Below are 23,636 nucleotides of genomic sequence, written 5' to 3' on the forward strand. Positions count from 1 at the left end.
ATTGATTGATTAAAAATTATTTAAATATCTTTTTAATAAACAATTATGTATAATTAGAGAAACACGTATCGTAACTATAATGTAATTTATTTTACAGAATCTCAATAATTTATTAATAAACAAATAATTTTTGATTTATATGTATGTGTTATTATTCAATGTATATGTATGAGTGTGTGAATTTTCGAATTTTATTATATCATTCCATAATTGGATTGCAGTTATACAATATAATGTATAAAAAAAGAAGAGAAAATTTAGTTCTTTTCAGTATTCTTAGGAAATATAATGGCCATGGAAAATTTGTCTGACATAACATAGTCTTTTACAATCCTTCACAAGTTAACTGGTTGTTAATGACTCTCCCCTTTTTTTCCATTCACTCTTTTGAATTCTCCCATGTTTGTTGTTGAAATTGGTGAGCCAAATATAGCTAGATGATCGATTCTTGTTGTTTCACCACCACTTTGATTGTCTTTTACAAATATTTGTATATTCTGTACATTTTGAAATTTCACATAACGCAAGGAAATTGGATTACCTTCCTCAATATCCTTTGGTGATAATCTGCACAAAAAAATTTGATATAATTAGAACAGATTTACTGGAATGCTATATAATATAAGCAATGTAAAAAATCAATGAGGTCAATATTACGTTAAATCTTGGACACTTGTATTAGAATCTGCCATGTCAAAATCAATAGTTCTTGGTTGATTAATGAATAGTTTTATGTTTTTTGGTCCCGTATCTTTGGGAGCTTTAATCTTCAAAGAATGCACTTTAACTGCTTGTGAAAATGCAATAGACAGAATCAGCTGTTCATCGCATTCACTTTCTAAATACCCATTATCAGAACTTAAGCATTGTAAAAAGTTGTGATCATCGGATTCATTCAAACATTCACATTGTGCCTTTGTAATGAAACTAGATAGATCCATCTGCAAAAGGTATCCTTTGAGGATTTTTGGAGTATTTATATTTACATAGTATCATCTCATACTTTCATGTCCGATAAAGTTGGGTACAAACATCCAGGGAAATATACATATATAAATAAGAATTTTTATTAAGAGTAAAAACATCTAAATGCAATACAAGTTTTGTTTTGAACATATTGTATATTAATGACAAATTTAACTTTGGAATATGATATTTACAAAATACTAAAAAATTATAAGTACATGCAATTGATGAAGCAACATAACGTATATTATATATTTCAATTAATGGTCTTTTCTTATTAATGAATATGTTATAATAATGTTAATATCCACTGAAAGAAGGTTACCACAACTTTTTTATTGGTACTTATTCCAGAAGTACAAAACTGCAGCAAGAAATATCATTCCAAAAATATGGTAATAAACATTATCACTATTTCGTACATGTCCAGACACTGGACTCTCAGAATCCTCTGAATCTCCACTGCCATAAAATTGTTGTATTTTTGATTCTAATCCAGCCGGATCAGCTCCTTGACATAAACCCAATTTTGTTTGGTTACGATAAAATATAAACGTGGGCATTGCACTAACTCCTTGCATTGCAGCAGTCTCTGCACACTTGTCTACATCGACCTTAAGAAACACTGCATTTGGGTATTTAATTGATAATTGCTCAAATATTGGTGCAATTCTCTGGCAAGGGCCGCACCTGTAGAATTATAAGATTAGTAGCAAGAGATATTTTTAAATAGTATAATATTTTCGTTTGCATTGGTATTAATCATTATATCAATTACAGAAACACGTAAAATTAAGTATGATTAATTGTAGTTACATTAAAATTCAACAAATTACATTTTGTAAAATACAGGTGTTTAAAATGTCGTGCGCATTATTATTTATTACTATATCAATGACAATAGATATATAAAAATATTAAACATAACTTTGTTGGTAATGTTATAAAATAATAATAATGTTCTAAATATGTATGAGCGTAAAAGGAACGAAAATTTGAAAGTTATAAGTCGGTGTACATAGCAAATATAGAAATTAAGTTCTTGAAGTTTTAGTAACCTTTCATTTGATATAACCCCAAAAAGCTCACCATGTTGCCGTAAAGTCAACTACGACCAATTTTGCACCTGCACTAGCCATTTCCCCATAAAATTGACCATCGTCATTGATTACACGTACTGCACCCATTGTATTTTTATAGCGATCTAATCCAACATGAATAAAGGAAAAACGCATGAACTCCTATAGAAATATTGAATGACTGGCAGTTTAAGCATACAGGACTGAATTTTCGAATACGTTCAATTTTATGGCTAATTCACGTTAAAATATTTCGGGTTCGCGATTGGAGGTTCAAGCAAAGACTGTTTACACATGAAGGCGAAAAATCTGGATAGATTGGAAACGCAGTTATATTGTAATACACATCAAAATGCGGCTTCAGGTTAACGCGCCAACTATGGAGAATTTCTAGTAAGTACGGAAAGGAGGTGTACGATTTTTTGTTGAATTTATTGAAATTTGCAAGAATTTGGTGAGTGAAAGTAATATTTCATACTGGAAAATCGTTTTTAACAATTTGTAATTATTTCCAACCTAACTTATACGACTTCTGTCAAAAAAGTATTGTATACCTGTTGACTACGTAATTTTCAAATTGCCATATTTCTAAGCCACGTTGAAAATTCAAACGTAATGCGTAGGCACGATAATGTTATATCTTTAATTGGTACATATGAGTGATATATGATAATAGGATTTGTTTCACTTTTATTCATGAAATGAATGTATGGAATATATATATAAATAAGTATATATAAGTGTGTGTGTATATATATACTTAGAAACATTCCTAAGTACTAAAATACCAACATCGTGTGTAATCTTGGAGTATTAATATTTTATTCGCAGTATTAAATGTTACAATTAATAGTAAACAGTACTTGCTATGCAATGATGAAATATATTACTACCTTCTGCAAATTTGGTCCCTAAATAAATTTTGCATCGGGGGCAATAATGTGCGGTATTTTTATATACATTAGTACAGTATGGTATCATGCACATACTATGGGAATGAAATTTATTCCTGTTTTAAAGGATACTTAATTTAAGAATACTAAACATTTTTATTTGATATATATTTACCATATGGGAAGCAAAATTACAGCCATAATGTGTGTTACATAAGTATTATAATGATAAATTTTCGTTCTGATGTAACATAAACAATTTGGACAAGTTGTTTCATGCGAATATTTATCGAAATCAGTGTGTTCTGTGAATAAATGATTAAAATGTAACGATTATTATTTAACTTGTATATATTTTTGCAACCGGAGGTATGTATCAAGAATAGAATTATTTTAATTTACTTTTACTCACCTCGCGTTGTACGAGGAAATTTGCATACATTCGTTCGCTTTCTGCAAATATACTTTATGTTACACTTGAATTTAAAACGACGTTTCTGATCTGATTTGTAGTTATTTAGTGTATACGTTTCCATAGATTTAGTAAATTCATTGGAAGGATAAATATCTTAAAAATAACAGTTTTATATATTTTTAAAAACATTCAGATGTATATTTGAAAGTAGAATATGCAACTTGTACACCTAAGAATGTTTCCGCTCAAACAGAGCTATTTAGAAGCATCGTTTGAAATGTACAGTGTAGTTTCATAGAGATTAATAATTTAGTTTTAATCACATTATAGATAGTACTTAATTAAATGCCTTTGTACACGTACGTAGAGTTGTTTCGTGTGGAAATTCTTCAACCATAATTAGACGTTTTTAAATATTTGATTGCTCCCTGATGCTTTGTTATTTTAATTAGTTTCTGAGTTAACACTGTAATATATTATTTGTTTGCATCGGAAATTAATTACATCTCAAATATCAATCACTTATTAATGACTTATTTCTCTCAAGTATCTAATTTTTAACCATTCTTTTCTTATATAAATCTTTAGAATCTCTTGTTTAGAAACTCTTACTATAATTCATATAATTACATAATCCACTAGCAACTTCCAATAATTTCTTTCTAGACCATTTTCTTGAAATAGTATGCATTAATTACGATTATATCGTATTTTTGAGTAAACAATTGGTGTGTGACGACGAAAATGCACTAACGTATATATTCATTTCGCACAGGAATTTTAACCTTCTAACTATTGTCTGTATTCCATGTCGAATTAAATTATCCGAACAATACATGGTATTAAATAATGTATTATCAGAATTACGAGCGGTAATTTGATAGAGTCGTTCTTTGAATTTCACGAAAAGGATACGTGGAAATTTGGTTGAAAGGATCGATAAAAATTTCACTTACGCTCTTTCAATTTCATTCTTCAGCTCGTGACGTTTTATCAAATTTCATCATTTCTATCTCTCATGGTAAGCTAAGTTTTTAGGTGGCTACTTCTGTCCCTATACGTCAGTGTTAGACAGGAAGTCGTGTTATCAATCAGAAGCAGGAAGACGAGATGTCGCAATAGCGCAAAATTCGCATGGGTGCTGTGAATAGGAAAGGAAGCGAGGTTTGAACATAGTCAGGGTGGAAAACGATGAAACGGTACTATTGTCTGAGGAACCCGATTATCAAACCAGGGGGTAATGTGGCTTTCAAAGGAAACTTGATACTTGACCTCGTAATAATCAATGCTCGACTCACCCAGCGGTTTAATTTTACTAACACTCATCGAAATTGGCGGCTCCACGAAGCTTGTGGAAATCAATTAGGTGGAGAATCGTCGACGATGGAGTAGATCTGTGTTGGTGAAGTTGGAGTTATTTTCTCGCGGTGTCTTGAAAGAGAAAATCTTGATGCGATTAAAAGGTGAAATTTGATTCGATTAGGGGTTCACTCTTTGTCTACGTCATTGTTGATCAATTTCAAAATTCTGGATAATATTCAGATTTAATTTTGTACTAGCTAACGTAGCTAATCCAGTTAGTTTTGTTTCATCTGTGAAAGATTTAACGTAATTTGAAGACAGACCTGAATCTCTATGCAGCATTATTTCCTAACTAATATTATCAATGAATTGACAAGTGGCAGATTCTAAATAATAAAGTAATTCTTACAATTTTACATGGGACACGATAACCTTGTCAAATTTTGACCACCTTTCAAAGAGTTTTGCGAAACGTATGTAACGTGCATCCAGTGATTGTCCGGATTAAGAAGTACGTACAAGTAAATTATAAGGTATAAGAAAGTAAAAGCTATATTGGTGTATTGAATAGGTAGCGGGATGTGTCGGCGCAGGGGGCATCTAGCTAAGAGAAAACCATTGTCTGGGGAACGTGAACACTATTTGCTGGTAAAGTAGATTAGGTTGGTATTGATAGAGAGAAAGAGAAAGAGAAAGGGAAAGGTAGTGGCGAAAGGGTAAGAGTGAGAGAGCGAAACGAAGATGGAGAGAGAGGACGAACGAAACGAAGGAAGATGATGAGAAGAGAGGGATGAGAGAACGGTTGTGTTCTCAGAGAGAGGCCAATATAGACGCTCGAGATGGGATATAGCAATAGAATTTCGCTTACGAGGTATAACCGCGTTAGACGATGCCCTTTGTTGTATCAGTGCGCAATTGCCTTAAGTTCTGATCTTGTCCGATATTGATGTTCGAGAGACCGGTGAAACCTCCGATAGGATACTAAGAGTTCTATTCGCCTTCGGTCGTTTCCTGACTGTGTCCAGTTAGTTACCAACTTCCTCCATTTTTTGATCCTTTTGCAAATTCTCGACAAATCAAATTTCATTTATCTTGGAACGATATTTCGGAGATGCTCGTTGCTTTTATGAAATGGCTTTCCCTCTGAATACTTCGATGGCGAATGGGAAGGACCGCTGTTACGAAGAGTACGCTAGAAATTTGAAAAGCACGCACAATGTATCTCTCGTTAATTCACGTCTCATAGCGACAATTCAAATACAATTTTCTATGCAAGTCGTCGAGAAAAAGTTGTAATTGTTGAACCGTTATCCGCGAATTACGTTTTCTTATTACATGTTCATAGAATTCAATTTTATGGAAGTGTGTACAGGAATAGCAATTTCACGGTGCATTTCCTGAATAAGTAGAAACGTAGAATCCCGGAAGTCGGAATGTTGTAATTGAAGTACATTCAAAGTAGAGAATATCGTTACGTTACACGTATACATGGACCTCATGGGAACTCACCTAATTCTCTACTCTTAACTTCATATCGCTTTATCTGGCATTTTAGGTTGAACTAGGAACTAGAATGGAAATGCCTGGCAGTCCGATATTCGACCATAATGCTGAATTTAATTAGATGTCATTGCAGTCATTTCCATAAATTCTCTTCCTTCGTTTCACTTTATCGATGCTTCTTTTCTTTCTCCTTCGCGCATACGGACACGAATTTCTTGCAGATTGGGATAAAAACAGCTGTAAAGAAATGCCGCTTAAGCGTGATGATAATCGTTTCATCAAATTTTCAATTTTATATATACCAGTCTTGGTGATGTGTAATTTTTCCCTGAATACGCGTTGCATTATCTATATTACTGATCGAAAGAGTTTAGAAATGGCACGAGCGGTGCGTATTACGTTATTCATAATATACGACATCGTATATTTAAATTGTAGGAATATGCTCAACGTAGATGTTCTTGTTCGAAAAGTAGATACCGTATTCGCGCGGAAATTGTTGTAGCCGCGAACGTGAGCATTCTTAAATGTTGCATAGAGCGTTTCGCCTGCAGACACGAAAGCCGATATGGCAGAATAAACAAGGAGAACGAACAACGTTGTTTTATACGCTATTGGCGATTCGTGGTTGAAACGCGCCTCTATGCTGTACAACCGTGTTGTGGGCGTAATTTAATAATGAATACGTATGCGCACGTGAAGTGGTACCTGCTGATATGTAGGTACGTAACATCTGGCGGCCTATGAAATGCACGACTGAGCAGTCTGCAGTTGAACGTTACGACCGGCAAGAGTTATGAGCCTCAACTCAATCTCCGACTACCCCTGCCTCGATATAATTGCGATACTAAAATCCGTACAACTTTGAAAATACATAAATTTCTCTCTCCCTATCCTCGATTTCAAATGACTCGAAACACCGTATTTAATGATTGCTTTCCTACAAGAAAATAATTGCTACACTTACGAATTAATTGTTCTCTTTTGTTTTCCGCTATTTGCAAGTTGGAAATTTATTCTGTGAATGAAGATAACTTCGGAACAAACTGGGAAATTTGGAATAATTTTCGGTTATGAGGTGGACAAAATCTTCAGTTTCTTCTTGCGTCGATGTTGAAAGAAGCGAAAGAGATTAAAAAAGTGAAAGCTAGGGTAGCTAGAGAAGCAGCTATTTTTGTACATATTTCTTTCTGATGAAACTGTCGTGTATCATAAACATCATTGAAGTTATTCGTATTAATCACCTTGAAGAGAGCCACGCGTTGAATACAAATTTTAGCTCATTCGGTTTTGGTTTCTTCAATCGATCAAAGATTTATTCAAAGAAGAAAAACCTTTTCTGCAGTTTCAAAGAGTTCAATGTTCGCACGTCGACATATTTTTAAATCTCAGTCCCGTATTCAATGACTAATTAAACAGTCAAACGAACGAATAGGTGAATGACTCCACTTATCCGGGAGAAAGGTAAATTTAGTACGTAGTAAATTTGGCACATATACATATATCAATGAGCGGACTTCTGCCATTTGCCGGATGAAAAAGAAGTTTCCGTGAGCGATACCGTTCGTATAAAAATCTCTGCGTTCGCAATGCTCCTCTCGTCGAGCCTGTCGACTTTTCATAAAGACTTCCGCGTTTTGACTATTTTCTCCTCCTCATGGAACGAATTTCACGTTTCCTCGGGTGAATTCTTTTGTGTTGTATTCTAAACTGATTTACATTTCATCGAAATACAATCCACCTGCGTATAATTAGGGACTCCTGATGTCGTTGCGGTACGGTAAAATTAAATTTTGAATATCGATGCGAATTTCGTGAAACAATAGAGTTTTAAATTATTATTTCGCCTGTATTTTGATTATATATTTCATGCTTCATAAATATAAAATAATTTTAATGTTGATAATACGACGTATAATTAACAATAATGTAATTGAATAATAGAGTAGTCCGGTTTTTTTTCTCGTAAATATTATTCAAAATTACATCACGAAAATTGTAATTATAAGCTAATTAGAGTAATTTACTTCTTTATTTAGGTTCATAATATTCTATTAGTTTTTATTGTTGTACAGTTGTATCATAGTTGAAGATTCTAATTTTGTATTTGCAATTGAATTGAAATATTAATGTCTGTATGCTCAATTCAATGGGAACTCGTTATTAGAATATTAAATTAATAATGACATTAGCGCTGGCATAAATATTAATGGAGCATAATAATATATTATATAATCTCAAAAATTGATTAGGAGACGAGCACGTTCTAAAATTTACATGGAACTATTCGTTTTATTACCAAATGAATATTAATGGATTTTATAAATTTCGCAATGGAACCTTTCGTCTTGTTGCTGTAAATGTAGGACATATGATCAAATATCAACTATTTTTAGTATTTAGAACGTCATTTGCAATAGCACTGAGGGTACTATCGATTATCAATCATCCAATTATTGGCAATTTTCATGGAACACATCAATGATTACTGGAACGATGATATGACTTGATGATCGCAGTCAGGGGTTAACTATCCAGGAAAGTGTGAGATGTATCGATGGGCTGGAAGAACGAGCTCCCTTTCTCGTAGCACGCAATCCTTTATTACTCGCTGGATTAATTGATATTGATGTGACATTCCTTTCAAGATAACTGATCGATATTAATGTGCCGCACCTTACCGAGGAAGTGGCGATTAAGGTAGCAAGATACCTAATTTGAAATCATTCAGACACGTTTAAATTCTTATGAAAGGGTAAACATTTAATATTTTTCTAAAGCTTGTGCGATAAATAACAAGGAAAATATTATAAATCTACGATACCTATCGTAGTCGCGAGATGTGTTCTTTTTTTCTGTAAAGAAAGTAAAATTTCTGAATGTATTATTTGACAAACGTACTACGTTGGAGCAAATACCGTAACATCGACGATAAACGCATACTTATACATTGTGAAATGGCGTTCTTCTTGAACGTGATCCATATTTTAACTGCCTATACACTTGCACGACTTATTCGAGGAACAGAGGACCGCGATGAGCCGGAAAAAAAGAAATTCTAGACGTTTGCACAGATGATAAATCTACGGCACGTACAAGCGTGTTGGGTCCTAACAGCAAAATCGTAAAAGATATCATGCACCGCGCTATGTGTGGAGCTACGAAATTAAAGTTGACTTAAGGAAGAGCGATGCGCTCGGTGGGTTAAAGAGGTTCGCAGCTTCCGCAAATTAGTTTACGTCCGACGGTTGAACGAATAGGGATTAAAGCTAAATGTATTATTAGGGAAAACTGTGAAAATCAAAAGAAACCGAAGACAAAGAAGGTTAATCCGCTAGGCGAGGCCACCACTCATCTTGGCCTAGCTGCTTTCCTGGTTGGTTAAGCTGCTCGACCAACCGACCATTTATCAAAAACGCATAACACCTATGCAAGAAAAATCGACAATGTTTTAGCTGTAGCAAGTGGAGGAAGGTTGGCCTGCTTATGACACGGGAGATGGATGTACGAACCGAAACCTTGTACATTCTACAGGACGGCAAGAACATTATGTATTATACGCTCCCTCGCGCCGTACGGCGTACGCCAACGTTGTGTACTTGCCGATAGAATCCTCTGTGACGAGAGGATAGAGACTTTAAAGTGCAAAATCGTTTAAGGCTGATATACACGTTTCCCGATCAGAAAAACTACATGTCTTCTCGTATACTGTGTGTTCTCGACATGACTTTCCGCTCGATAGTCGATAAGCGATCTACTATTTCTACTATCACTTTCGACAGACAAACTAAGGTCTGCGAGTTCATAGAAATATTACTAATGAAAATTAATTTTTTCTTCTTTCTCTCTTTTGTTTTTTTTTACCAATAGACAATTCGCGTCTGTATCCCTTATCGAAGGAAGGAAGCGTTTCCAGATTGGTCATGCGTTAATCCAAGTATAGATCAATGAAAGTAAGAACTATTTGTGACCAAAGGAATTATCAGACTCGAATGGTAGATTAAATGCAGCCGGATTATAGGTTGGGTGTGGCGAACATTTAAAGCCGACTTAAACGCATCAGAGTATAGGAAGCCTAATAAAATGCACCCACATACTGATGGATCGCAATACCGGCATTAGTAGCTGGCAGTAAAGGTTAATGTTGATTGCACGGAGTTTCGGAGCGGCCCGTAAAAATTCTGATTAACCTACCAGACGTGACAGTATGCTCTTTCCGCCCTTAAGTGCTTAGCCTGATAAAAAAACGCTCTTGTAAAGAGCGAAATATAAAATGCACAACGATGCGACCGGCGCGGCGGCACGCGTTTACGTACAGCGACATTAAAAAATGCACGGGGAATAGAAATTCTGATCTGTCCGCCGGTTTATTTAATTAATAAATAAGAGAAATTGCACTGGATGAAATGGGATCGTTAAAGCAAAATCGATAAAGTTCAACACCTTAGGTCTCCTTTAATGAAACGAAATTTATCGTTATATTAACTCTTCAGACTTGAAATACTTCTTGACACGGAAACTTGGTCTGAATAATTTTTCTCTTTTGACAGACGCGATATCGATCTATGTAATGTATGTCTATTAATCTTTCATCCTGAACTCTTCGTTTTATCGATCGCCTTAATGTTTATTTGCTCTTGTCCATCAGCAAAAATAGGCAGGTACTTTTTAGTTGTCCGTATATTCTTTCGTTCTGTATGGCAGACTATGAGCATAAATCACCCAGATCTGGTTTGCTAATCCCGATTAGAACATTGCACGATGTATAAATCACAGGGGTTTCATTTATGCTTGTTGATAACGCCACAAGGTAGACTGTGTCACTGAGAGTAATCCTCCTTCTCCTAATCTGTAACCTTGTTAAGATAATTTGATAAGGGTCAATCGTCTCCCTCTGTAAATCTTTAACATTCCGTGTTCCGATAACTTTGAGAAACTTCCATTAATTCCTCTAACGACGTGTAAAACCGCGTTTCAACATTTCGGAATAGATACGTTAAAATTATAATTTAACATCTGTTTAATAATCGATCTCGATGACGGAATTCTCGCGTATGAAAATAAAACTCCCTAATTAGAAAAATACTGCGTAGCTTTACGATGGTGACATCAGGTGTTGAGTGGAAAAAAGAAGAAGTAGAACTGGCGGAGGAAAGGAAACGAAGAAGCATGGTCGTGCAACTATGGAGGAAAACTACTCCTCAACCGTGAGCCGTAATTTTGACCTTTCAGGAACATCTGCGTGGCATCTGTACGAACGAGTCGCAGTTACCTGCAATTGACAAATTTCCAATGGGCTACTTCGTGGCATCCGCCTTCACAACAATTAGTCGTGATGAAGTTTGGAAACACTTGGTGTGTGACACTGATCGCAACTTAACGAAGCAAACACGAACTCTTAGGTGTACCTAATGTTTAACGTGGTCAAAGAACTTTCGTTGGAGGAGTAGCGGTGACCGTAAAATTAAGATCGAGTTGCTGCAGAGTGTGATCGACGTTTGATACTCAGTTCCCCTTGTGGTAGCAAACTTATTACAAATCTTATGTTTAATGCTTCATTTTCTTCCGCTTCATATCGATCGATACAATAATATCGTCACGTCCAAGTGTTTGATTTTCAAACGGGTACACGAAGTGCAATAATTAAGTTGAAATTAACAGGAAACAAAGAAAATCTTGTATATACATAAGTATACACTATACCTTGGTCTATCGGAGATGATTTTGTCTTGCTTAATTAACCTTCCCGGAGGCTCGATAGCGCTAAGAAAATCTTGAGCGAAAATTTCGCAGATGCGCAGAATTGTTTCCAGGTTTGCGCTGACGCTATTTTCATCCGCGTAACTACCTGGCGGATTATTCACGCGGCTGTAATGTAATCCAGCTCGTACAGGCAGTCCGGTAGTTTGGGTTAGGAATTGGCGGTAGTTTCTACGCGAAATAGCAGCTCTATTCTTCAGTCTGCGGTTACGTAGTGTGAATATCTTGTGGATAGATACCTGCGACCGTGTAATCCTGGCTCGATCTAGAGAGCCAGTAATTTGGATTAGCTATTGACGTTGCATATATCACCTGCCAATTCAAGGTGTTCACGCGTCGTGTGGTGTTAACCAACGTTTCCAACGGACCAGCTGATAATCACGTATAAATGTAAACGATCTTTGCTTTCTGCGAGGTGTTTCTAAGATCACGTCTAGCTTAAGATAACTAAATTGAAATGGAAGTAATAAACAGGTATCTATAGTTGAGATGTTTAATTTTACACCAATTCTTACAATATTTCACTTTGTTTTATCTGTTATATTCGTTTTCGATTAACAAATCAATAAATCCAACAGCTAGTAAATTTCTAAAAAATTTCATCATGGATATTTCATGTAGTTAAAAAGTCCGATGTCTAAATATACCGGTTTCGTCGTTTCGATAAAATGAATAATTTGTGCAGGTATATCGATTACGGATACATATCTACACAATGGTCAGTGTGGAAGAATTCAATTCAGTTCAAGTTCGCGATGGTATTTGTTTTGCCGTTTTACTTGGTACGACGGAGACTTCCTAATCTTCTAAACGACATACCAGACGTACATGTACAGAGAACTTGCACATAGAAAACCGAATAGCCGAACGTGGGTGCGGCTGGTCTCTAACACTCAAATTGCAATCGATTATCCGAACATGAAATTCCAAAATAAACAGAGTGCCATTCCAGGATATGTCCGATGACTTCTTGGTTCCATTAAGAAGCTATTTGCATTTCTCTTAAATTCCAATATGCAATAATTATAGAATGACCTGCGATGACACTATCGAATAATTCAAATTAGATGCCCCGGTACGTAAAGCATCCGCTTATTCGGAAAATGGCAGCTCTAACGTTCCTTCGGTCCAAGGGAACGTCGGTGCTGTGGTTCTGGGAACCAATTTAATCTTTAGAAAACTCTGGGTTGAAGAAAATTCAAATTTCAGGAAACTCGAGCTTACAGAGCTGAGCGTACGTACGATAGACCGTGATATACGCATCGTGACGTCGTATTGGAAAATTGTATTGTATGGAAAACATGGAATGTGCATCAGGTTTAATAGACAGATGCGTTATTTACAATGCGAAGAAAATGGTTGTGAAAGCGAGGTGTAGCAGTTAACAAAGTTTCCAATAACAGGATAAACAATCATTCGTTCGCAAAACTACACGTTTAATGCGCATCCAACTTTCTAATTCTTCGAAGCGCTCAACAGAGACATGGAGTTAGAACAAAAGCATTCATTACTGTTACACGCTAGTTTTGCTTCCTCGCTCTATGTATATTGATCGGTTTCGCACCCATGTAAGTTCTTCCGCACAATCAGTTGATTGCGCCAAGTTCGAGAACCTGTGTCCTACCACATCCCCTTTTCATCGTATTCCTACGTGTGTGTCTAACTGACTCTTCTTTGTCGAGTGCATCGTGCCCGCAGGTGCAATTCGCGTTTTCCGCTCGATGTATTGCGCTACATTAACGAGTACGACTCATTTACAAATCGCACTCTTGGGAGGCGGAAGATGTTGCTCCATTTTGCCGAGTTATTTTTTTAGATAATTCGCTTGTAGATTTTATCTGTCTGGAACGTATGCATTAGGCAGTGTTAACCTCCCGAGACGATTAGTAAAGAATCGTGCGATTTCGTGTTCCTGTAAAAATCCTTCTTTTTTCTTGGACCTAATTTTTTACTTGCAAGTATATTTGCATAATAAAATAATAATCGATACCAAAAATAATAATTGTGTTTCCAACGACGCCGTTGACTACAATCGACTTGAATATTTACGGTAGGCGATATTAGATACTCTTACCTGGTTGCCGAAAAGAAAAAGTTTTGATGCATCGATTCCCCAAAAGTCAATACGCAAATGCCTCCACATTGATAGATACGACCGCTCTCTGTTCAATCCTACTCGTTAATTATACATACGAACGATTGGTATTCTCAATTATTGGTATTCTCACAAGCCATTATTCTCAATTCCCGCGTTCTCGTTAATCTAGACAGGAAAAGCACGAAGGCGCGCGTCCAACGTGTGTATCCATGAAGGCGGTATCGAGTAACGTAGCAACAATAATAATTATCACGGAGAAGTTTCCTATCCATCGCGTCTCGCCGTGCCTTTGTGAGCTACTGGACGTTTAGCAGTGTTCCAACGTGTGTGCAAGGTTGGCACTGTTGGTATGGGGTTCGTCGCGGTGAAGGTGGTAGGAGAGCTCGGGTGAATGTCTGAGCGGGCCCTGGTGTGAGAGAGAAATTCCCAGGAGGAACATAAAGCCGTGGACAGCCGCACCGACGCGACGCCACCCTCTTTCCGGTGGCATCCTGACGCGGAGCTTGCGCTACCGCGTTTACGTGCTCCGTCACAGTGCTCGGTTGCAGTGACGACGCACCACGGTGACATGCAACGACACCGAGGAAGTCGACGCGAGACGCGTCATACGAGCAACTGTTGCATCCGCGTACTCTCTCAATTCCGAGTACCGACACTCTTTTTACTTGCCTCATCTCTCGCCATGCCAAGAAAAATTGCTGCGGAATCGCCTAGGGATATTCGCCGGTTAAACGATGCTAATGCAATAACGTGTCGCAGCTCGATTCCGCATCGTGTGCGCTCGTAAGGATACGATAGCAAGTATCCTCGAAGAGAACGCCCGACAGAGGATACCGGTAATTGGGAATAAAATGCTCGTTTCGAAGGGCTTTCGGGGGAAATTCGCTGGAAAAGTTGAAACAAATTGGACCAAGTCTAGATCTTTGTGTAATTGTCTACGTTGATGGCATTTAAGCAATATGCTTTGAAGTATACCTTAGGCAGATTAATACGAATAATGAAATTGAAAAATCGAGAAACGGTGTCAAATGATTTTCCAGCGCATTATACAATATTATCGATAAGCAGAGTAGGTACTCGAACGATTGACATTCGATAGAATAACAACGTGAAAGTGTGTCCGAAACGTATAACGAACCATGTACATGTTGTTTCTGCGCGTGTATATAGTAATTCGTAATACATAATATAGAATGAGAGGTATATAACGCCATTTGCGAATCGTTTTGCATCGTGATAAATTTCCCCCGCTTAAGAGCGGTGGAATGTTAATGCAATCCGAAAATAGTATACGCGATGTTACCGTGTCGTCATAAATATTTTAATAACGACTGTTGATACTCATTAATCGCGAATGCGTCTCTGGCGTAGCGAAATCACGGATTTAAATAAAGCTTTGTGCATTATTTAGTAATTTATTATTTCGCGTTGCGTTATAACTGCGTGTACAGAAACATGGATATACGTATCGCAGTTCGTTTTGTTTCCCTTTTTGTTTGCCCTTTTACACTTGGTATTCGTCAATTTTATGCGCCATTTTCAGCTTTACCACGCGGTAATAAAAATGTTTGAACAGCACAAAGCCGCACTTGTGTACGATGACGAGTTCCGTGAAGAAGTCGTCGCTGCCAGTGTTTCCAGCATTTTTAGAGTACTCCCCTCCTCGTCTCTCCGCATAAGTGTAGAAAATGAACAACTGTTGCACCCGTCCGTCCATTTTTCCGTACGTGATACCGAAAATCAAACACTCTCTTTCGCTGCTTTGTCTTTCATCTCTTTACCAGGCAGAGTTGTGGCCAAGGACGTGTGTTACGACGCCACGTCAACGCCCTCGACATGCACGCTATTTGACACTGACATTATCGACGAAACAATTGTTTCCCATTCGATTCCTCACGCTATTCGAAAGCAAGAGGAATTATGGAGGAAGGAACAAAAGCTTGTTAAAACGTTCGGTACTACGGTTGACGTATTCAACGATTTTTACCTTCTTGTTAATTAGATTAATTATTTTTTGCGTCATTTTCATTTAGAAAGCTTAAACCGAATGTTTTCTTTTTCTCCTTTCATTATTCGTAGGGTAATTTTATTTTCGCCATAAAAAGGAAGAATCTAATTACATCGTATGAATTTTTGTGTTAAAACGCGTGAAAAGTTTCTCTTTAGAAAATTCTCTGTGGCAATTGCCAGTACATAAGCAATCCGAATACGTAGGAAAATTCCGCGTCATTCTTGTAACTTCTAAAAGATTCACAACTGTTGTGCTCATTCTCCGTTTACTTCTGTACCAGTTTCGTGCTAGTGCGTTCGTATTTTCTTCGTGCCGAGCTTTCTTCTTTCGAAAAAGGTAGCTTTGCAACATCAGTTCTGCGGCAGTTTTTCTGGATTATTCTGCCAGTGACCTTTCTACCGAGTTTTTCAAAAAGTTTGCTACATTTCGTGTAGTAACATCGTAATATCCCGTATATTATTTTTCAACGATTTTACCGCAATACCCTTTTAACGTAGAATAATGAAAGAACATATAAACGAAATACGTGTGTCTACTGAAAAGAATGACGCAAGCGTAATTGTTGCGTTTGCTGACGACCTGAAAATGTTGTCTTTTACAAATCATCCATCATTTCTTCTTAACATTCTTCTCTACTTGCAATCAGGAGGGAAATGTGACGTTTTCGGTTGCATAAAACACTCTGTATAAAACATTCTTCAAACATAAACTTTCTAAATATCGTTTAAAAAGGTAGTGCATGTAAATGAAACGCCTGTGAGGATCCAGTCACACCTGAGATCTCTTTTTTTCTTTTTTTTTTTACCCTGCGACGCAACGTTGAAGTAGCAATTGACGACGAAGTCGAGCATAAAAAAGGAACTTTTCTTAGGATGTTGCCGGTTATGTAGTATGCCAGGAGATTCACAACTGTTGCATTCGTCTTTGTTCATTTTTCTACCCTTGTTTCGCGTTCTTCTACCCCCGTCTCGTTCTTCACCCTCTGCGAAAAATGCCATAAAGAGGAGAGCACGCGTCGTGCTAGCGAACGAGAGAAAAAGAGAGAGGAAATGAGAGGGAAAGAGGGGAGAAAGGGAACATCCCGACGTCGTGCGTCGCGGTGGACAGACCGTGCGCGTCGAAGAATCGCAAGAAAAGGCGAGGGGCGGAAAGCTACGCAAACGAAACGGCACGAACGACCGTGAGCGCCCTCGACGAGCGGTGTTGGGACGTTGAGCGTCGCGGCGCGCCGTGAAAACCGAGGGACGACGGCGTTCGAGTCAGTCTGCGTCCGCCAGTCGTCGCGACGTCCTCGCATCGCTGTGACTTGCGCCGATTCTTCGTTCATACGTGAATATCGCATATAACGAGGGACCGACGTCAACGGCCAAAGTCTTTGCAGGATATTCTGTCTGCAAATTCGATATCATTGAACCAGAGTTATATTCGATACGAACATATATCGAATATATTTTCGGAGGATCCGATCTCACGATTCAAAAAGAAAAAAGAAAAGGAAAAAAGTAGGAGCGACTAATAATTTTGCTTTGGAACTCGTTTCTCTGAGGATAGACTTTCGTGCAAAGAGGGGTGGTTGGATGTACTTTTAAAAAATATATTTGAGCAGAAGACAGGACTGTCCGGAACAATCGCGAACATCGCGATTAGTCGCGATTCGTCGTAAAGTGCCACGAGGACACTGATCGAATTATCACGAGCGTAATTAATCGATATACGACGGAAGAGTGTTTTCACGGGGGTTGTTTCCCTGGCGGATCCTCCGCTTCAATCGTAAAACACCGCTGATTTGCCATTCGATCTTGGTTACCTTGTGCTAGTATTTCGTTCTTTGTCCCTGTTTCACCTCTTTTTTCGCACCTGTGTACCTATGCCAGCCGTTGATTTGTCACTACACTAGGTGAGAGTGACATCAACCGAGAAGGAAAAGAACCGAAGGAGAAAAATAGAAAACTCAAGTCTACTCGTGGACCTCTTTTCGATTTTTCTCTTTTATTTCTCGCCACCCTCTTGAATCACGAACGAGTTTCTATGCGCGCCGCTGGATGGATCGTCAACTTTGATATTCAACTCGATATTTGTCGGCAATCATCGTTCGGTAAGTAATTTGAAAAGTCAGACATTCGCATACCTCGTATGACCGACTCAGCGTTGCGATTCATTAACCTGGATTAGCGTTTAACTTGATTTTACCCAGATTTTTATTCTAAAGTCTCTCGTTGTTTCTAGAATTATTCAAGCTATTGATTATTCCCCGTTCCTGTTTCTACGAAGGCTAAAAATATTTACAACATTTACAAAAGATCATTTTTGGTTACATCTTTATCCTAATATTATAGTAACATTTTTTGCAGTGAAGCTGCCTGAAGCCAAATGTTATATTTTGAAGTGAATATTATCAATGCAAATCTATTTATACGTTAATTTTCACCCTCCATCGGTGAAAACAAAACCAAATAACAATTTGCACATTATTGACGCATATCGCCAAAGCAGCGTCAGTGCAGTGTAGGCGGTTAAAGAATTTGTTTTCACGATTTGGATTTTCGTTTTTCTCATTTTCATATATTTCGCGTGGGAAATATATGAAAATTTAGATGTGAAATGCTTTTTAATCGCCCTCGCGTTATACCAGAATCGTTTCGATTTCCGGAATATTTCAATCCCATTTGTTCGTTCGTCTGTGTATCGGTATATTGCTCTGCTGCGATGCACGATTAAAAGAATAGACTCTTACCGTTGAAAATACGAGAATTGCGTCGTCGTTCCTTGAAAATCTCGGCGTAGTTAATGCGTGATCGTTACAGGAGAATAACTAGTGTTAGATTAATTTTCACACAGGCACGCTGTATGCTACTGGATTCAAACAATTGTAATTAAATTCTTTGGATGCTAATCACCGCAAGCACTTGTGTCTCGTGCAAATGATATTTAAATTAGTACGCGGCCTGTATATTAATCGTACCAAACAGGGTACATTTTCGTGACGATCGTGCTACTTCCGCAATGTTGTTAACTGATCCTGCAACGGTAATAAATATTTTTCCGTAATTTACATTCTCCGTTTTTTCTTTCGTCGCTCTTGAATATGTTTAGCAACCGGGTGGCGCGTTGTTGATACTTAACACGGTTCCCGTGAAAGAAAGAAAGGGGTTCATAAAAATGCACCACGATCCATTGTCCGTGTCTGTTATCATGATAACAACGCGTTGTTCTAGAATAATAAATCGTCGAAATTTTCTCGCAGCACGCGCTATATAAAAGGTACATTATCTGTGATTTTTGTGGATGGGATGTTTAGAAATTCGTATCGCGACGAAGAGCAGGATAGTTTTCATAAATATAAGGATACTAGAAACGAAGATAGCAAAAGTGGATAGTGAGTAAATTTTATTTATATATAATATAACTCGCGATACGTAGTGCTGGGAAACATCGAATGTATTGATAAGCGGATTAATGAAACGGAAAACCCGAGCGGAAGATCGAAGAGTTCGTTACATGGAAAGATCTCCTTGACGTAAATATAAAATCGTGGCTACGATATAGCAAATAAAAAGATCAATGGGAAAAGTAATTACGAATAAGCGTAACATATGGTCGTTTAGTTTCTTTGTGTCAATGAAAAATTATTATTTCACGTTTCTTTATCGTTGTGTTTATTCCTTCCTTCACCCGACCTGCGCATTCAAACGTTTCATTTCCTCGTTGCTTCTGTGCGATGCAATCTTTTCCTTTTTAATTTTCGATGAGTCGGAGTATTTCGAAATGAAGCTGCAACCGATAAAGTATTTTAAAAGTATGAAGAGTGCACGCTGGTGAAACTTGTCTGCCATACTTTTGTAGTAATTTAATCTTTTTTCGCTTCGTCATACGATGGTTTCTCTTTTGCAATAACTGTCCAAGTATTTGAAGGACAGCTCATGGAAAGGAAAAATGAAGATGTTGAAATTAACGATATTACCTCAAAGTATCTTTGCATAAAAATTTAGCAATTAGTTTGATTAATTTTTCTCGTCTGTTGTTTTATTTCATATGCATAGAGGGTGTTCTGTAGTTGGTGGTAAAATTAGAGAGTGATCAACGATATATTTCGATAAAGTTATAGCTATCGAGCAAAATTGAGGTCTAAGTTGTAATTAAGCGAATACGTGCCAAGCAAATGTTTAAAGTCGAATTTCGCGGAAATTAGACCTCATATGAGAAAATGTTACTCTAAATATTCGTTTCCTTTCTTTATCTCCCGGTTGTACCATCGATTTCACCCACTGCGTCTATACACATTATAATTTTAGTAGATATTTGCAAATAAATCCGAGTAACAAGAGTGGCTTCGTTACGGTTTTATAAACGCGCACGAAGTTTTATGGAGATTGGTTCGCTTGGTTTGAATTCCTTCCTGCAACAGAGTGCAGACTCTAAATAGACAGGAGGTGAGAAAGTTTCTAAATGATATCTACCTTGTAAGTTCATAACGAAGAGGGTTTCTACCCTCAATCATAACTTACAAGTTATCGGGAAAAGCAAAGGAGTTTTGTAGCCTGTTCAGGATTACAGCGGTGCCAGGCTTTCAGGAGGCCGTCCTACTACTTTTATTTTCTTATCTCTTACATCTCCTTATCAATTTTTTATGAGACTGCTTGATTCTAATTGTTAGACGTAATTCCGTGACGAAGTTACTTATTGCAGTAACAAGGAGTCATGAATTATTAATATTATCGACAACGTCTTAATCGTTTATAAATTCAGGGAAACAATATAAATTATTAATAGAGAATACGATCAGGAAGAAGACGAGAGAGAACCTTCGGTATGGTAAACGAGGGAATGTTACGAATAGCTAAAAAATTGCTGGAAAAACATTGAATCGAAATAGATACCGTTGTCAATATTTAACATTTTTTTCATTCGATCGATATATGAATGTGATGCGAAAAAAATATCAAAACGTAGTGTAAAAATCTTCTATTATACGTATCGTACAGATTATCCCTTATTTTGAATTGGCTTAATAATGGAACGAAAACATCGATATCGATAACCATACGCGAATATATTAAGCTGAATAGTACTCGAAATTTATGCATCCATTGCGGAAACACATTAGATTAATCACTTATTAATGTATAACAAATATTCCACATATATTCCCCTCAAGGAGAGGAATGTATACGAGCCCCGTTGCGTGAAATATAGTAGATACTATTGCACTAACGCCCAACAGACTGAATTGGTTTTCAACGCGTTCAATGCATATTACCCTAATAGATAATTTATCTCCTTAATTACTGATTTATACATGTAACATCAAAGCATAATTAATTAAATAATCATTCATAGGCAAATTGAAAAATTCCGTGATGCTTACCACCTCCTGTGTTACGTTATACGATCATTCATTGCGTCGAACGTTTGAAACTTTCTTCGATGAATGTAAAAATTCGCAGTAGAGAAATTCAAAAGAACGAAAGCTTGCTCGGCTATGTGTGAACGACTCGAATGCATTACAAGCACATTACGCAGTAACGTAGAGGACAAAAACTAAAAAAAAAAAACAAATTTACTATATTTTTCACGTGTAGCTTTTATATAAGAGAGCGCGTTTGTAAACAAAGCAGCTCGGTTTCTAAATATTGCGCACGTAGTATTTGAGGAATCGAGCTTGTCGACATGAAACGTGTTGGATTGTAAACAGTCGACATTTTCTGTTTCATTCGGCTGTAGACGCTGGAGCATGGTTGGGCACGTAGCTGGAGCGCGTAGAGAAAAGTGACGGGCGACGTAGTACATATGTTAGTGTGAAAGTGAGCTGAAACGAGCGACGAAAAGTGCAAGCTGGCAAGCCTACGGACTTCTCTTTCGATCTTCGACATCCTGTTCGTCCGAGAAAAATGTAAGTTAATAAAAAAACGTTCATGTCACTGTGTGCCGGATGAAAATGTTAACACCTTTTCGAGTAATCGGATAAGGAATCGAATACATACTTCTGCAATCAATTTAAGCTTCGATGGTGTTTATCGAAGTGAAAATTACGATCGAAAGGTGATAACATACTGTCTGAAATGATGTTTCTTGCGTTTGAACGTAACGAAGCACTTGTCGTTATCTTTTCTACTAATCGATTGTAATAATTCCTTAAATAAATAGCTCATAAATTAGCTAAATATTATTCTTGTTAGCAACGTGGAAGGATTTGCATTAGCTAGTTTAATTAGGAGGGTGTAGAGTGTATATTCGAGAACTTTTAATTAGAATAAGTTCGGTAATTTCTAAATTCCATGTACTATATTTATTTCGGTATTTGTTTTGAATAATCTATGCAACATACATAGATATACGCATTGACAAGAATAAAATTGGTAACGTAGCATTTCTAAAAAATTTCGTGATCGCTCAGCACCTCGTGTACGTTGCATAGACGCGATTCTTTGAAGTCTTGTTTTCTCTGGAATCAATTGACGTATCGGATTGAAAGAAAACATACAGGGTGGCCTAAACATTAGCCATCACGATTTTTCAGGCGCTCCCGATAGCCAGGCAAAAGAATGTTTCGAATAAAAATTGATCAGTTTCCAATCGATTGCAAATTGCAATATTATGAATTTTGAAAAAAGTTTTATTTCGACGAAAAGTTAAGGTCGTCTCTATTTTTTGTGACGGAACGGTACATTTTTTAATTGCCTACAAAATAGTATTAAACAAAAGTGGTTAGTTTAAAAGATATTTTAACTTTGATGTTGTGAAACTTATCGCATGAAGAACAAGGAAAACATAAAAACAAAGAAGTTCCGTGGTATTTTTTCTTCTCTTTCATATAATAAGTTTTACAATATTAAAGTTGAAATATTTTTTTAATTAATCATTATCCGATCCAAGTAACTCAATATTTTTTTTATAGAGAATTAAAAAAATGCATCGAATGGAATATAAAAAAATGCATTGTTCCATTTAAAATAATAAAGGTAACTTTAACTTCTGATCAAAGTTAAACTTTCTGTCAAATTCATAATATTGCTATTCGTGTTCGATTGAAAGCTGATAAACTTTTGTTCGAGACACTTTTTGTCCGACTATCGCAAGTGCCTGAGAAATCGTGCGGACTGATCTTTAGACCACCCTGTATATTTGTCAAGGGAATACGTATTTCTCTGTGCTCGGAGTGTATTTGCCCTAAATTTTTCAGATCGTTACTGCATTCTACTAGATTGTCCGAAAAGTTTCTTTCGTTTTATGAGGAAATAATAGACGCGCAACGTTTTTTGTTTTATAGTATTTTGTCGAATTACGTACGATCTATTTTGTTCTGTTGAGATAAACATCGCGACACAGACTTGGTTTCACGTTTGTATGAAAGTGCATTGTTGTAAAAGACATGTTTGCGAAAGAAAGACACTTTCCGGACAACCTAATATATTCGAATACGTATTAGAAGGTTTTTCCGCCTATCATCCGCATAGCATTGTCTCGTTATATAGCAAAGAATATTTATTACAATTTGAAAGTAATCATTTTTATCTATCCGGGTCGACTGACATTGCCTCAAATGAAATTTTTCTTCCGCAAATTAGATTTATTCAGAATGGCTGAACAATTGCTTCGGTCAAATCATTTA

At 36.8% G+C, this 23,636-nt stretch overlaps 2 protein-coding genes across 5 annotated transcripts in view; one reads left to right on the plus strand and one right to left on the minus strand.

The window, feature by feature from the left end:
• Positions 1-167: 167 nt before the first annotated feature.
• Positions 168-2,304, minus strand: Txl (Thioredoxin-like). The gene is made up of 4 exons (XM_069127874.1): positions 2,056-2,304; positions 1,389-1,656; positions 658-941; positions 168-567 (listed from the first exon to the last, which is right to left on the minus strand). Exons 1-4 carry the CDS (start codon positions 2,199-2,201, stop codon positions 354-356), a joined length of 912 nt encoding a protein of 303 aa, XP_068983975.1. The 5' UTR covers positions 2,202-2,304; the 3' UTR covers positions 168-353.
• Positions 2,305-17,278: 14,974 nt separating this feature from the next.
• Positions 17,279-23,636, plus strand: part of LOC138186635 (uncharacterized) — a 246,228-nt gene continuing 239,870 nt past the window's right edge. For 3 of the 4 annotated variants that reach the window (XM_069126690.1, XM_069126688.1, XM_069126692.1), the window contains exons 1-2: positions 17,279-18,122; positions 21,749-21,917. The gene's annotated coding sequence lies outside the window, so the exon portion shown is untranslated. The remainder of the gene's footprint in view (positions 18,123-21,748; positions 21,918-23,636) is intronic. The other variant, XM_069126689.1, reaches the window with a different exon arrangement.

This window comes from Bombus flavifrons, chromosome 14 (genome assembly GCF_040668555.2).
Source record: "Bombus flavifrons isolate JBK064 chromosome 14, iyBomFlav1_principal, whole genome shotgun sequence".
NCBI classification, from domain to species: domain Eukaryota; kingdom Metazoa; phylum Arthropoda; class Insecta; order Hymenoptera; family Apidae; genus Bombus; species Bombus flavifrons.